This window comes from Schistocerca americana, chromosome 3 (assembly GCF_021461395.2).
Source record: "Schistocerca americana isolate TAMUIC-IGC-003095 chromosome 3, iqSchAmer2.1, whole genome shotgun sequence".
NCBI lineage: Eukaryota > Metazoa > Arthropoda > Insecta > Orthoptera > Acrididae > Schistocerca > Schistocerca americana.
In genome coordinates, this window is record NC_060121.1 from 347,749,955 (window position 1) to 347,764,758 (window position 14,804).

At 43.6% G+C, this 14,804-nt stretch overlaps 1 protein-coding gene across 3 annotated transcripts in view; it reads right to left on the minus strand.

Moving 5' to 3' along the window:
- LOC124606620 (sialin-like) overlaps positions 1-14,804 on the minus strand; it is a 103,462-nt gene that overhangs the window by 64,768 nt on the left and 23,890 nt on the right. For all 3 annotated transcript variants that reach the window (XM_047138607.1, XM_047138606.1, XM_047138608.1), the window contains exons 2-3: positions 6,220-6,431; positions 101-334 (exon numbers count right to left, since the gene is read on the minus strand). In XM_047138607.1, coding sequence (XP_046994563.1) covers positions 101-334; positions 6,220-6,431 — 446 coding nt within the window. The remainder of the gene's footprint in view (positions 1-100; positions 335-6,219; positions 6,432-14,804) is intronic.

Genomic DNA, 14,804 nt, shown 5'->3' on the forward strand with positions numbered 1-14,804 from the left:
GCATACCAATAAATTATTTCAATACACTAATCAGTGACGTTATTAGCACATTAAGCATTCATCAAATAATTTACTATGAAGATGGAAGAAGTAAAAGTACCTGAGTGAGTCCCTGGCAGAATCTGTTAATAAACAGCGCGTAGTAGCCAGCCCAAGCAGACAGTGGTGTCAGAATCGCCAGCAGAGATGAGACAAGAACGCTGAATAGCAAGACGACTTTACCACCGAAACGGTCAGCGAGCACACCGCCTGGAATGTGACCGAGCGTGTATCCGTAGTAGAAGCCGGCCAGGATCTCTCCTTGCATCTGCGTGTCCCAGATGAATTCCCCATCCTGCAATTAGGATACGAGATTTGACCTGTTTATTTAGTACCAGAAATGAGAACGCTACTATCGGAAAACATCATCTGCACAATACCCAAGATTCCAAGAGCCCGCAAGTGCAAGCACTGCCGCACAATCAGCTTAACAGTTCAAAGTTGCTGACAAGAATAATGCACAAAGAATGTAAAGGGAAGCTGAGAACGTGTTAGGTGACGATCAGTTTGGCGTTAGCAAAGGGCACCATTGCGTTTGATAATGCAAGCGAGATTACAGAAAAATCAAGGCACTTTCATAAGATTTGTCGATCTGGAAAAAGCGTTTGACAATATCAAATGGTGCTAGATGTTCGAAATTTTGAGGAAAACTGGGATAAGCTACAGGGAGAGGCGGGTAACATACAACATGCACAAGAGCCAAGAGCGAATAATAAGAGAGGAAGATCAAGAACGAAGTGCTCAGATTAAAAGGGGTACAAGATAGGGATGTAGTCTTTCGCCCCTACTATCCAATCTATACATCGAAGAAGCAATGAGGGAAATAGAAGAAAGGTTCAGGAGTGCAATTAAAATTCAAGGTGAAAGTATATCAGTGAAAAGATTCGCTGATGACATTGCTATTCTCAGTGAAATTGAAGAATTACAAGATCTGCAGAATGGAATGAGCAGTCTACTGAGTACAGAATATGGATTGAGATTAAATCGAAGAAAAACAAAAGTAATGAGAAGTGGCAGAAATGAGTTCGGCGAGGAACTTAACATCAGGATTGATGGTAACGAAGTAGATGAAGTTAAATAATTCTACTAACTAGACAGTAAAATAGCCCATGACGGACGGAGTAAGGAGGACATCGAAAGTAGACTAGCACTGGCAAAAAGCGCATTCTTGGCCAACATAGGACTTAATTTCAGGAAGAAATTTCTGCGAATGTACGTTTGGAGGGCATCATAGTATGGTAGTGAAACTCGAAATGGGGGGAAACTGGAAAAGAAGATAATCGAAGCATTTGAGACCTGGTGCTACGGACGAATGTTGAAAAATAGGTGGACTGATAAGGTAAGGAATGAGGAAGTTCTGTGCAGAATCGGAGAGGAAAGGAGTATATGGAAAGCACTGACAAGAAGAATGGAATAAATGGTAGAAATCGGTTAAGTCATCAGAGAAGAGCTTTCATGGTACAAGAGGCAGCTGTAGGGGGTAAAAACTGTAGAGAAAGACAAATATTGGAATTCATCGAGCAAACAATTGAGGACGTAGGTTGAAAGTGCTACTCTGAGCTGAACAGGGTGGCACAGGAGAGGAATTTGAAGCGAGCCGCATCAAACCAGGCATAAGACTAAAAAAAAGTAATAGCTTAATACACATCCAACCGACGTTAAGTACTAATTTCCAAGACCGTAGTCGCTATGAGTTGTTTAAGAGTGTAACTTGCGTAAATAACGCGCTGTGGTTTTGTTAAACATTTAAAGTTGCATATTTATGATCTCGAAAAGTGTGCATTTTTTGGAAAATTGTAACAAAACTGTAAATAGAGATGAAGGAAAACTACACGACGGGGCGTTTTCAGAAATATGACTGGGCACAATACTCTGCTGTAAATTGCAAATACGAAGTTTCCCAAAAGGCTGAGGCATATATCAGATGTGTAGGTAAGCAGATCACATGCTCATCCTGTCACAATGGCATACAGAATACAAATGATGAGTCAGCTGATAGTTGGATTGGTGGGGGAAAATAATTATTTCTGGGTAATAAATCGTTATAATTGATATGAAATGATGACGATAAAAGTAATAGGTAATTAATAATGGTGACACAGTGACATGTCTTTAACAATGGCGATGAAAATTATGTCATTAATTACACTATCTGGACAACATATTGTGACAGATCATTAAGAAAAGTGAGCAAGATAAGTGACTGACGTGCAGAAAACTATAGACACCTTGCCTCAGGAGGACCTCGACCTGTAGCCTTGAAGGACAAATGTCTCAGGACGGTAACCTTGACCGAAAACCTTTCGATGATCTAGCAATAGCCGGCCGTTGTGGCCGAGCGGCTCTAGGCGCTTCAGTCTGGAACAGCACGACTGCGACGGTCGCATCTACATCTACGCAGGTTCGAATCCTGCCTCGTGCATGGATATGTGTGATGTCCTCAGTTAGGTTTAAGTAGTTGTAAGTTCTAGGAGGCTGATAACCTCAGATGTTAAGTCCCATAGTGCTCAGAGCCATTTGAAGCATTTTTTGATCTAGCAACAATTCAGACTGCGTATGGAGTGGTACATCACCACTACAAAAACGAAAGATCGTTGTTTCGTAATTTATGTTGTAGCTAACATTGTTGGGTAAGCAAATCCCTCTAAATTGCCTATCTTGTTTTCCAAATCATTGTGCAGTCACTCAGGACACCAGTTCCCTACGGAATCCAATCTGACATAAATGGGATCTGGTTGCGAATGGATACAAAACACTAAAAAAACGATTTGTTTACAATTAGTTATTTTATTAAATTATCACTTACCAATTGTTGAACTTATGACTGATCAGTAAATTGAGAGAAAAGTTTAAAATGTCTCAGATGTCCCGTCTCAACTGCCTTCGGTTGACTCATCCTACCCATCGTATTATTCTTATTCATGTTCTTCTTTCCTGCTGCTATCTTCTTTCTCCAAATCTTCCTTCGGTATATTTTCTGCATGCTGAACAGATTTGTGCCATTGTTCGATTGTAACGTTTTTGAAGGCCTCGTGAAGTGCTCATCTGCGGTTATGAACACGTTGTTTTCCGCTGTTACTTCTCTATGGACCTGGGCGGAAATGAGCTCAATAGTGTTGTACTGGTAATGATAAGGCGGTAGCCCCTTTCACTTGTCAGTACATCCATCTCGTAACGATTCTTCTTAGTTTAAACTAACCTTCTCCAGTATCTCAGCTCTTGTGTCTGCAGCTTCATGACTACGGATAAATTTTAAAAAACGGTCTTATAACAATTTTGAAACTTAGATGCGTTCATTTCTGACTGATAATCATCTGACGTGTTTGTTTTGCTACATCTGCAAACTAATTTACTCTCTTTAATGAAAGCAGTCTACATTCACCCGACATGCACAACAATCAGCCTCGCCCAACAGGTACCTTAAGTGCCCTGCTTTGGCTAGAATTCTGCCAGATGTACTTCAGTAAATCATTCTGAGTAACCAAGTTTCATCCAAATAGAATATAGGTCGCATGTCACCTGAAGTAAGCAGCGAATTAACCTTCACAAAAATTTAATTCTGGAGGTCACTACGTCGTTGCATTCAAGTAGAAATTGACTATCATCATTTTGAAGGAAGGTTGTATTTAAATCTTAAATCGTTTAATGAGTGTCCCACAGATCTATCAGAACTTGAAAAATTTATTTCTTTAATTAAATTGTTCTCAATTTGTCTAATGTTGTGTACTCACCATGTCGTAAAATTCCTAAACTTCCTGCCTGATAACGATTTTATCAAAGTCGCTCAGTTTAGTTAAAGAACGGTGGTGTTTAATGTATTTTCGTGGGAGAAACGGATGTTGGTCGTTTTTCCTCACGACACACTCCTTGAACAGTTCTTAAACCAACGCCATAATTTGCAGCAAAAATAGCCCGTACATTAGTGAGGTTTTTTCTTACAGTGGTCGCTTTTTCGGTAACATATCACTACATTTCTTGATATCATCGCTGTTCATTATGTCTACTTCTGCAAGTTTCTCCTAAGGAGTGAGTATGTAGGTGCAAACACTTCACTAGTGTGATCTGCAAGATTTTTAAATATTTATAGACATTGTCGATTATGGATTTCCTGTGCTTTCTTCAACCGCATTCTTCCTGCTGTCAAAGTGCGTCTTCTTGGAGTTATTTGTAAATCTAACTCCACGTGGCACAGGGGAAATGTCTCTTTCTTCCAGCTTTTCCATTTTAAGATTACACAACCCTTCCAGTTAGTAAATAAATTGCACAAGCAATATCATCAAACAACTTTTTTACTTCAAGTCAAACTGCCGAAACTAATAAATATGTACGAAATGGTAATCGAGAAATGTGCAAAGATCTACAAACTGTGCCGCTCCTGACTTCTACTGGACGCTCCGAGTTGCCATTTTTGAATGCTGCAGAGAGAGCGCTACGCGAGACAAGGCACCAGTGCGGTCGCAGACACCTGCCAATGCGCTTGAGCAGAGCTGCAGTGTGAGAGTACCATGTGTAGCAGTTTGAAACCGCAATTTCGTTGCAATAATTACACGTCTGTATTCTGAAAGTGATAAACAATATTTTATTCAAAATAATCTCCACTGCTATTTATAAATTTCTCCCACCTCTCCGGCAGGCTGCGAATGCCACAGCAAAAAAAACAGTTCTTCTTTTGAACTGAACCAGTCAGCGATCCATTTTCGTACATTTTAATACGAATTAAAACTTTGCTCAGAGAGAGAGTGTTCCAGTGAAGCAAACAGATGATAATCGGATGAAGCCTAGTGTGGAGAATAAGCCGCGTGCCCTAGCATTTCCGAGCTGAACGCCTCGATCGTTTCCCTGCTCCGTTTTGCTGTGTGTGATGGGACGTTATCATGGAGCGACATGACTGTTGCCTTTTTCCATATTCCGGTGGTTTTTCACGGAATGCTCGATGTAAATTGATCATTTACTGTTGGTAGCAATCAGTGTTGACGGTTTCACCACGTTTTAGCAGTTCGTAAGAGATGACACCCTTCTGATCCCACCAAACACAGAGTATTTTGCCCGTTCCTATCACTAGCCGTGGCTCCACATATGCTACCGTCTTCAACAACAGCAATAGTTCCAGCAACACAGTTTCATCGTCGGCTCTGAGTTTCGTTGTATGTACAGTAATGAAGTAAGACTGTTGATTGGTAGATGTCCTCTTTCCAAAGCGAATTGGTCTTACAGCAAATGTCGATGGTTTGTCTGGATTCATCCATGATTTACGACGCTGATGATTCTCAAAATATATCCATTTTTCGTCACCTGTCACTATTCGAAGGAGAAACGACTTTCCTTTGTATTTGGCGAGCAGTATTTCACAAGTGGTCTTTCGATTTCCTTGCTGTCTTTCATTCAGTTCATGCGGATCCCACTTTTCCACTTTCTCCACCTTTCCCACAGCTTTCAACCGAAGAGAAACGGCTTCCTGTTGAATTTGGGTGTCATCTTCATCCAATAAGGCCTGCGATTCGTTGTCTTCGAACTTTTTTCTGTGGTTTCCTGGGCTCGTCTTTCTCACGACAAAATCACCATTTTTCAATTTTTTGAACCACTCGAAACACTGTTTTTCCAAGAGCATGTTCGCCGAAAGCTTCGACAAGCATTCGATGCGGTTCTGCAGCAGTTTTCTTCAAATGATAACAGAAAACCAATGCCGTCCGCAACTCGTAGTTCATAGGCACAAAACTTGACATGTTTACGAGTTTGAAACAGATGTGAGTATATGGAGCTTGGGTTACTGTGTGTTGACATTGAACGTCAGCCGTTGCAGGAAGCAGATGGCCTGCAGACGCGGTCTCACGAGCCCCACACTGACGGCTAGCACCATCTATAAGGGCAATTCCGGTTTCATGCCTCTACACCTGGTATATGTGTAGCAGTGAGCAGAAGTGACCAGAGCCTACAAATAAACATCTCGGAAGACTTCTACGGAGCAATACGTCGCGTGATTACCTCGCGCACAGCCTGATGCTAAGAATGCGTGTACTCTGGACGCGGCCACACAAAGAACTGCCAGACGCTTCGGAAGCCCCGAGACGACAGAAGAGACGGTACATTTCAAAGAGAAAACATTGTACACAAATTAAGTGCAAAACAATGAATATTAGTGTCCGTTGCTGTCCTCGTTTGGCCAAAAGAGCGTTGACTCACTTTGCCTCCGCTGGGGCCCTCGAGCACCTGCTCTCCTGGACAGGCGTCCGGGTCGTGGAAGACGGCGCCACCGTCGACGGCCACTCTCTCCCGCAGCGCCGTCCCGTTGACCATGTCGACGATGGCTACGGAAATGTTGACGCGCGTCGTGTTGCAGATGGCCAGGCCGAGAGTGTTCAGCAGCAGCATCGTGTAGCGCGTCTTCCAGAAGCCTACGGCACATACCGTACGGATTTTAGAATCGTCTCATTTGACTGAAGTGAGGAACGGTTCTGCAGCGTACCTTCAACCTTCTGTCATCGCTTTGGCTTTCGTATAGCCATCTGCAGAACTGAAATCACTGACAATAATTACTTTAGGATATAATCACTAAGGTTAGAAACGTAATTCTCGGCAACGTGTTTCTGGAGACAAGCTCCCATCATCCGGTTGCCTGTGTTAATCATAAACATGCACTTTAAAAACACACGATGTCCAAAAATTTCTAAAAATAAAAAATATAGAAATAAAGTTCTTCGGACATGAAGTCGTCTTTAAAAAACGACAAGACCAGATTATCTGCTCCACTTATCCATATTACTGCCCATTCACCAAGCCTCCCTTTTGTATAGCGGTAAACACCAGAAGCTGTGATTAGGTGAAAGAGATTCTGCTGTGACTTTTTCGCTGAGAAACCTGCGCCATGATGTATCACCTTTCAGGCAGAGATCATGACAAGGACTTTTATCTGTAGAAGCTTTAAAAAAGTCGCTCAAAAATGTATAAGTACAGCTCAAAAGAGCCTATAATTAAAACGAACAGCACGCAAGCAGTTTTGTCAAGACTGGTATAAGTTCCATCAGCTGCTTCACCAGTCACCGGCTAATTCAGTAAATATGTTTACCTCCAACAGCCTGTACTGAGCCACCAGCTGTTCCGTAGCGTTCCAAAAATGTTATAAGTATCTTGTTGAGACAACATATCAACGGTTGTCTACGCAAAACCACTCATAATTACGGTACTAACGCTAACCTTAAAAATAATCGAAAAAACCATTAAAGAAAGCATTATCACTATCGCCAGTTTGTACATTAAGGACACCAATAATTCATGCGTATTGCCCTACCCAATCCACGTTAATGTTACACCAATGTTACATAACCCAGGATCGCGGGATCTCTCACCCGCTACAGCAAAAGTCCCGATAAAACGATAAAACGAAATCAAATGCAAGTAAGTAGAGTGCAGATCGCTCTCTCCCCCCCCCCCCCCCCCCCCCCCCCGACGCAAAACACAAGGCGACTTACAACAAATAGCCACACTTAAAAATGGTTCAAATGGCTCTGAGCACTATGGGACTTAACATATATAGTTATCAGTCCCCTAGAACTTAGAACTACTTAAACCTAACTACCCTAAGGACAGCACACAACACCCAGTCATCACGAGGCAGAGAAAATCCCTGACCCCGCCGGGAACCGAACCCGCGAACCCGGGCGCGGGAAACGAGAACGCTACCGCACGACCACGAGCTGCGGACAGCCCACTTAAAAGCCGGCCGGCGTGGCCGAGTGGTTCTAGGCGCTACAGCCTGGAACCGCGCGACCACTACGGTCGCAGGTTCGAATCCTGCCTCGGGCATGGATGTGTGTGATGTCCTTAGGTTAGTTAGGTTTAAGTAGTTCTAAGTTCTAGGGGACTGATGACCTTAGAAGTTAAGAAAATTTTGATTCAATCAGAATTAATTACCACATCCACATACCGTCATTGACGGAATTCTTGCACTTTCATTAATAGAATCAGTTTCAAACTATTTAAACACACAATAACAATTGGCCTCTCAGTAACTTGCAAGAATTTATGAAACTACTCATTTAGAATTAGACACGTGTCTCTCAGGCACACTATCACTTCAGATAGAAACATAACAGTAATGTTATAGCAATTTGCAGCAAAATATATCCAGGGAAAATTTTATCCATGTATATATCTATAGCAATTGGGCGCCTTAACTCCGTCGTGTGATATAAATACAGTAACCAGGGTGCACTTAGACAAGGACCAGCCAAACTGTTTTCAGTGGCGGTTAACACTGGCAATAGCAATCTACAAACAGAATGTACCAGCACTCCAGTCCCTAGTAAATGTTAATCATCACATCATATACAGCTCTCACTAGAACCTTGTGTACTAAGCAAGTTGCAATTAACGTATCTGAGGACAAACTCAGTAGGAGTAGCAATGGCCGGCCAAGAAAATGAAGTCAACAGCACTCAATCCAGTAGTCGATTCCGGCCACAATTAACAGCACAAGCAAGGCCCTTACCCTCTTGCTTATTCAACGAAGCCAGCAGCCGCAGATCTCGGTGCAAGGAGACATGCAGGAAGTGAAATACACCAATGGCTTTCCAGAAACATGACTGCTTCCACGCCGGCGATATTTGCTGTTGCGCCGTCACCTGGGTAAACAGCCCCTTTTAGATGTGCTCTTACTGCTGCCTTGCACAGGGCCTGTACTGTCTGCCAGACTTCCCAGACGACGTTACCGCTAGGCGTCCCAAAGCAAAATCCTCGTTACTTGCTAGAGCTTATCCCTCGCTCCCCGATTGGCCCAGTAGGTGGCGCCACAGCGCGCTTTGCGCACACCACTGGGAAGATGACCCATACTGGCGGCGAGAATATCACTGATCGAGCCACACAGCTCACCAGCAATGTGCAGTTTGCAACGCCCTAGCTACAACAAGAGCAGAGATACTGATAAATACGTTTTCTTCAGCCTCTACAATAAAGGACACCGTGTACAATAGGCGTGTTTTGTGGGAGGAGTGTTGGCCTGTTTTAACAACCTGTTCCGAATGGTGGCCAATACATCAATGGCAAGAAATGTTTTGCCAGCTCCTGATGTATAGACTGCCCTGCACAACAGGAATGTTGTACTATTGCAGTATCAGCCTACCTTATGGAACTGCTCTGCAGAAAAGCCTTCATTTCAGGAGCAATAAAAACTGTTCTCATGCCTCTGACTTCTGGGCTGCCTGGCATTAGTATTGATCGGCTTTATTGACCTGTTTTGCAGTGGCCACACATGCAGATGGGTGTGGCTGTGGAAATTTGAGATGGAGCGGAGGAGATGTACTGAGAGAGGGGCAGGAAGGAATCAATAGGGAGACAGGGGGCAATATGCGATGCACAGAGAGAGGAGGCAGGACTGGATGGACAGAGAGAAGAGGGGATAGAATGGTAACATGGGGGAAGGAAGGGGAGAAGGAAAAGAGGAGGGCTCTTAGCATAGCTCTGTACCACTGTAGTCATTAAATGTGCTATACCTACATGGTAAATAAGTCACAGCTGCAAAATACTAACGCGAATTCTTTACAGACGAATGGAAAAACAGGCAGAAGCTGACCTCGAGGAAGATCGGTTTGGATTCCGTAGAAATATTGGAACACGTGAGGCAATACTGACCCTACGACTTATCTTAGAAGCTAGAGTAAGGAAAGGCAAACCTACGTTTCTAGCGTTTGTAGACTTAGAGAAAGCTTTTGAAAGTGTTGACTGGAATACTCTCTTTCAAATTCTGAAGGTGGCAGGGGTAAAATACAGGGAGCGAAAGTCTATTTAAAATTTGTATAGAAACCAGATGGCAGTTAGAAGAGTCGAAGAGCATGAAGGGGAAGCAGTGGTTGGGAAGGGAGTGAGACAGGGTTGTAGCCTATCCCCGATGTTATTCAGTCTGTATATTGAGCAAGCAGTGAAGGAAACAAAACAAAAAATTCGGAGTAGGTATTAAAAGCCATGGAGAAGAAATAAAAACTTTGAGGTTCGCTGATGACATCGTAATTCTGTCAGAAACAGCAAAGGACTTGGAAGAGCAGTTGAACAGAATGGACTATGTCATGAAAGGAGGATATAAGATGAACATCAACAAAAGTAAAACGAGGATAATGGAATGTAGTGGAATTAAGTCGGGTGATGCTGAGGGAATTAGATTAGGAAATGAGACACTAGTAAAGGAGTTTTGCTATTTGGGGAGCAAAATAACTGATGGTTCAAATGGTTCAAATGGCTCTGAGCACTATGGGACTCAACTTCTGTGGTCATAAGTCCCCTAGAACTTAGAACTACTTAAACCTAACCTAAGGACATCACACACATCCATGCCCGAGGCAGGATTCGAACCTGCGACCGTAGCGGTCGTGCGGTTCCAGACTGTAGCGCCTTTAACCGCTCGGCCACTTCGGCCGGCTAAAATAAGTGATGATGGTCGAAGTAGGGAGGATATAAAATGAAACTGGCAATGGCAAGGAAAACGCTTCTGAAGAAGAGAAATTTGTTAACATCGAGTATTGATTTAAGTGTCAGGAAGTCGTTTCTGAAAGTATTTATATGGAGTGTACCCATGTATGGAAGTGAAACATGGACAATAACTAGTTTGGACAAGAAGAGAATAAAAGCTTTCGAAATGTGGTGCTACAGAAGAATGCTGAAGATTAGATGGGTAGATCATATAACTAATGAGGAGGTATTAAATAGGATTGGGGAGAAGAGAATTTTGTGGCACAACTTGACTAGAAGAAGGGATCGGTTGGTAGAACATGTTCTGAGGCATTAAGGGATCACCAATTTAGTATTGGAGGGCAGCGTGGAGGGTAAAAATCGTAGAGAGAGGCCAACAGATGAATACACTAAACAGATTCAGAAGGATGTAGGTTGCAGTAGGTACTAGGAGATGAAGAAGCTTGCACAGGATAGAGTAGCATGTAGAGCTGCATCAAACCAGTCTCAGGACTGAAGACTACAACAACAACAACCTACATGTTTCTATCCCCATTATACTTATATACAAATTCTGCATCCATTATGTGTGTAGCAATGATGACATAGTACATGATATGGCATGACAGCACTGACATGCCCCCATACCAGAGCTGAACCCCCTTCACAAATTCTCAACTGCACCACACATGACTTACATGAGTGCGACATACCAAGATTGGAGCACATGCCAATAGGCCAAGTGCGCCCCTGCGCAGAACTCAGAAAGATGTTATGTGTGCAGGAAAGTTCAGAGGACAAGGAGAAACTGCAGGAATAGGCAGAGCATTTAAGTGTGCCAATGATCACGTTGTCGTAGCTGTGACAGTACGTCTCCCACTCACGAACACATGAGACACCGTTACGCTGTGAGACACGCCAGAGGTACATCCACACCTCTCCATGCTGTTCTATTATTACATACCTCGTGAGACATAGGCAGATAGTCGTTTGTGCGGGTGAAACGTTAGCATCATGTTCATATTGTGGGGCAAAATAATTTCCTGCCGAATCACCTGGCATGTATTATAGGAATGGTCAGGTTAAAGTTGCCACAACCTGACTCACTACAAACTCAACTACTTGCGCTGACACAAGGGGGAATGCTACAGGCAAAACATTTATTATGGCATGAAAATTTAATGCAGCATTCCAGAAAATGTCATTTGATACAACAGTATCACAGTGGGCACAAGTTTTAAGAGCCCTGGGCAGATATATCACTGGGTAGGATCCATGTTGCCACTTCAAGACAATGCGTCACAGTATGTCCTAGGTAACCCAGTCCTCGAAGCAGACAGATGATGGGAGAACAATTCCAGGACACATTGCGAGATCATTATTACAATACAAAAATGCTACATACACACAACAAACTAATTGCACAATATAATCTGTCTTAGAAAGTATGCCGAGTGATGAGTGCAAATTAGTTATATGATCCGATAAACGAGCGACAGTGGAGCACGAACGCAGTTTGAATCCGTCCCAGTCGCCTGAGATTGCAGTGGTCATATCCACAGATGGCACTAATGCCTGGGATATCACTCTACGCTGAAGCAACACGGGTGTTACACGCGTATCTGCACTGCACTGATTTTATGACGGTCTGCAATAGCCACTCATTTTCCCCCATGAAGACGATGGCTACTATTCCGGCTCCATGCATGTTGACCCGTTGTCTGGTGCGAGCAGGCGAAAGAGGGCGACCGCAATCGAATTCAGTGCGTACCACTTTATGAATCGCAGCGACGTTCCTAACAGTCTATTGAGCTTTTGCCAATTATTGCAACAATTTCTGATTGATACAAAAGCAAAAGTTGAACGTCTCCAGTATATACCCCAGTAGCCAAGACGTTTGCATTTCGAGAACTAAGTACATCTTAAAGACGCACTTGCAGAAGAAGGAAGGATATATGTGGATAAACATCTACATTCACACTCCGCAAGCCACCGTACTGTGTGTGGCGGAGGGAACCTTGAACCACAACTAGTCATATTCGATCGTGTCCCACTCGAAAATACGAGGTGCATTCAAGTTCTAAGGCCTCCGATTTTTTTTCTAAATAACTACTCACCCGAAATCGATGAAACTGGCGTTACTTCTCGACGTAATCGCCCTGCGGACGTACACATTTTTCACAACGCTGACGCCATTATTCCATGGCAGCGGCGGAGGCTTCTTTAGGAGTCTGTTTTGACCACTGGAAAATCGCTGAGGCAATAGCAGCACGGCTGGTGAATGTGCGGCCACGGAGAGTGTCTTTCATTGTTGGAAAAAGCCAAAAGTCACAAGGAGCCAGGTCAGGTGAGTAGGGAGCATGAGGAATCACTTCAAAGTTGTTATCACGAGGAAACTGTTGCGTAACGTTAGCTCGATGTGCGGGTGCATTGTCTTGGTGAAACAGTACACGCGCAGCCCTTCCCGGACGTTTTTGTTGCAGTGCAGGAAGGAATTTGTTCTTCAAAACATTTTCGTAGGATGCACCTGTTACCGTAGTGCCCTTTGGAACGCAATGGGTAAGGATTACGCCCTCACTGTCCCAGAACCATCATTTTTCCAGCACTGGCGGTTACCCGAAATTTTTTTGGTGGCGGTGAATCTGTGTGCTTCCATTGACCTGACTGGCGATTTGTTTCTGGATTGAAAAATGGCATCCACGTCTCATCCATTGTCACAACCGACGAAAAGAAAGTCCCATTCATGCTGTCGTTGCGCGTCGACATTGCTTGGCAACATGCCACACGGGCAGCCGTGTGGTCGTCCGTCAGCATTCGTGGCACCCACCTGGATGACACTTTTCGCATTTTCAGGTCGTTATGCAGGATTGTGTGCACAGAACCCACAGAAATGCCAACTCTGGAGGCGATCTGTTCAACAGTCATTCGGCGATCCCCCAAAACAATTCTCGCCACTTTCTCGATCATGTCATCAGACTGGCTTGTGCGAGCCTGAGGTTGTTTCAGTTTGTTGTCACACAATGTACTGCCTTCATTAAACTGTCGCACCCACGAACGAACTTTCGATACATCCATAATTCCATCTCGTGGTTGTGTTAAGCAGAACACTGCTAATTATGTATCCAAACATTACTGGTTTGGCCGGCCGGAGTGGCCGTAAGGTTCTAGGCGCTGCAGTCTGGAACCGAGCGGCCATTACGGTTGCAGGTTCGAATCCTGCCTCGGGCATGGATGTGTGTGATGTCCTTAGGTTAGTTAGGTTTAATTAGTTCTAAGTTCTAGGCGACTGATGACCTCAGAAATTAAGTCGCATAGTGCTCAGAGCCATTTGAACCATTACTGGTTTGTTCCTACTCATCCACATCCGCTTACATCTTTCTACATTTAAAGTTAGCTCTCGTTCATCACACCAACTAGAAATTTTGTCTAAGTCATCTTGTGTTCTTCTATAGTCTCTCTGTTTCCTCACCTTACCCTACACCAGAGCGTCATCAGCAAAAAGTCAAAGATTGCTGCCCACCCTGTCTGCTAGATTATTTTTGCATACAGAAAATAATAACAGTCCTGTCACACTTCGCTGGGACACTCCTGAAAACTCTTGTCGCTGATGAACACTCGCCGTCGAGGACAACGTACTGGGTTCTGTTACTTAAGATGTCTTCCAGCCACATCTGAGAACCTATTACATATGTACGTACCTTCGTAAACAGTCTGCTGTGGGGCACCATGTCAAGTGCTTTTCGGAAATCTAGAAATATGGTATCTGCCTGTTGCCTTTCATCAACTGTTCGCAGTATATCATGTGAGCAAAGGGCAGCTCACTTTCAGACGATTGATGCCTTCTAAAACCTAGCTGATTCGTGAACATAAGCTTTTCGGTCTCAAGAAAATTTGTTATATTCGAAATGAGAATATGTTCAACGATAGCGCTGCAAACCGATGTTAGGGATATTGGTCTGTAGATTCTGCTGGTCTGTTTTTCTTACATTTCTTATGTATAGGGGTCACCTGCGCTTGGGAGTTTGCAATGGGTGAGAGATTCGCGTTATATGCAAGCTAAGTAAGTGGCTAATGCCGTAGAGTACTCTTTTTAAAACCGAATTGGGATTCCATTCGGACCTGACGGCTTATGGGTATTCAGCTCTATCAGTTGTTTCTTTCCACCAGGGATGGTTATTACTATGTCTGTTCGATGGTCATAGGACACTATGTTTGTACGATTCTCCTGCATGAACGATTTCTTAAATGTAGAATTTGAAACATGGGCTTTCGTTTTGATATCTTCAACTGCCAAACCAGACCAGTCAACGAGTGACTGAATGTAACATACC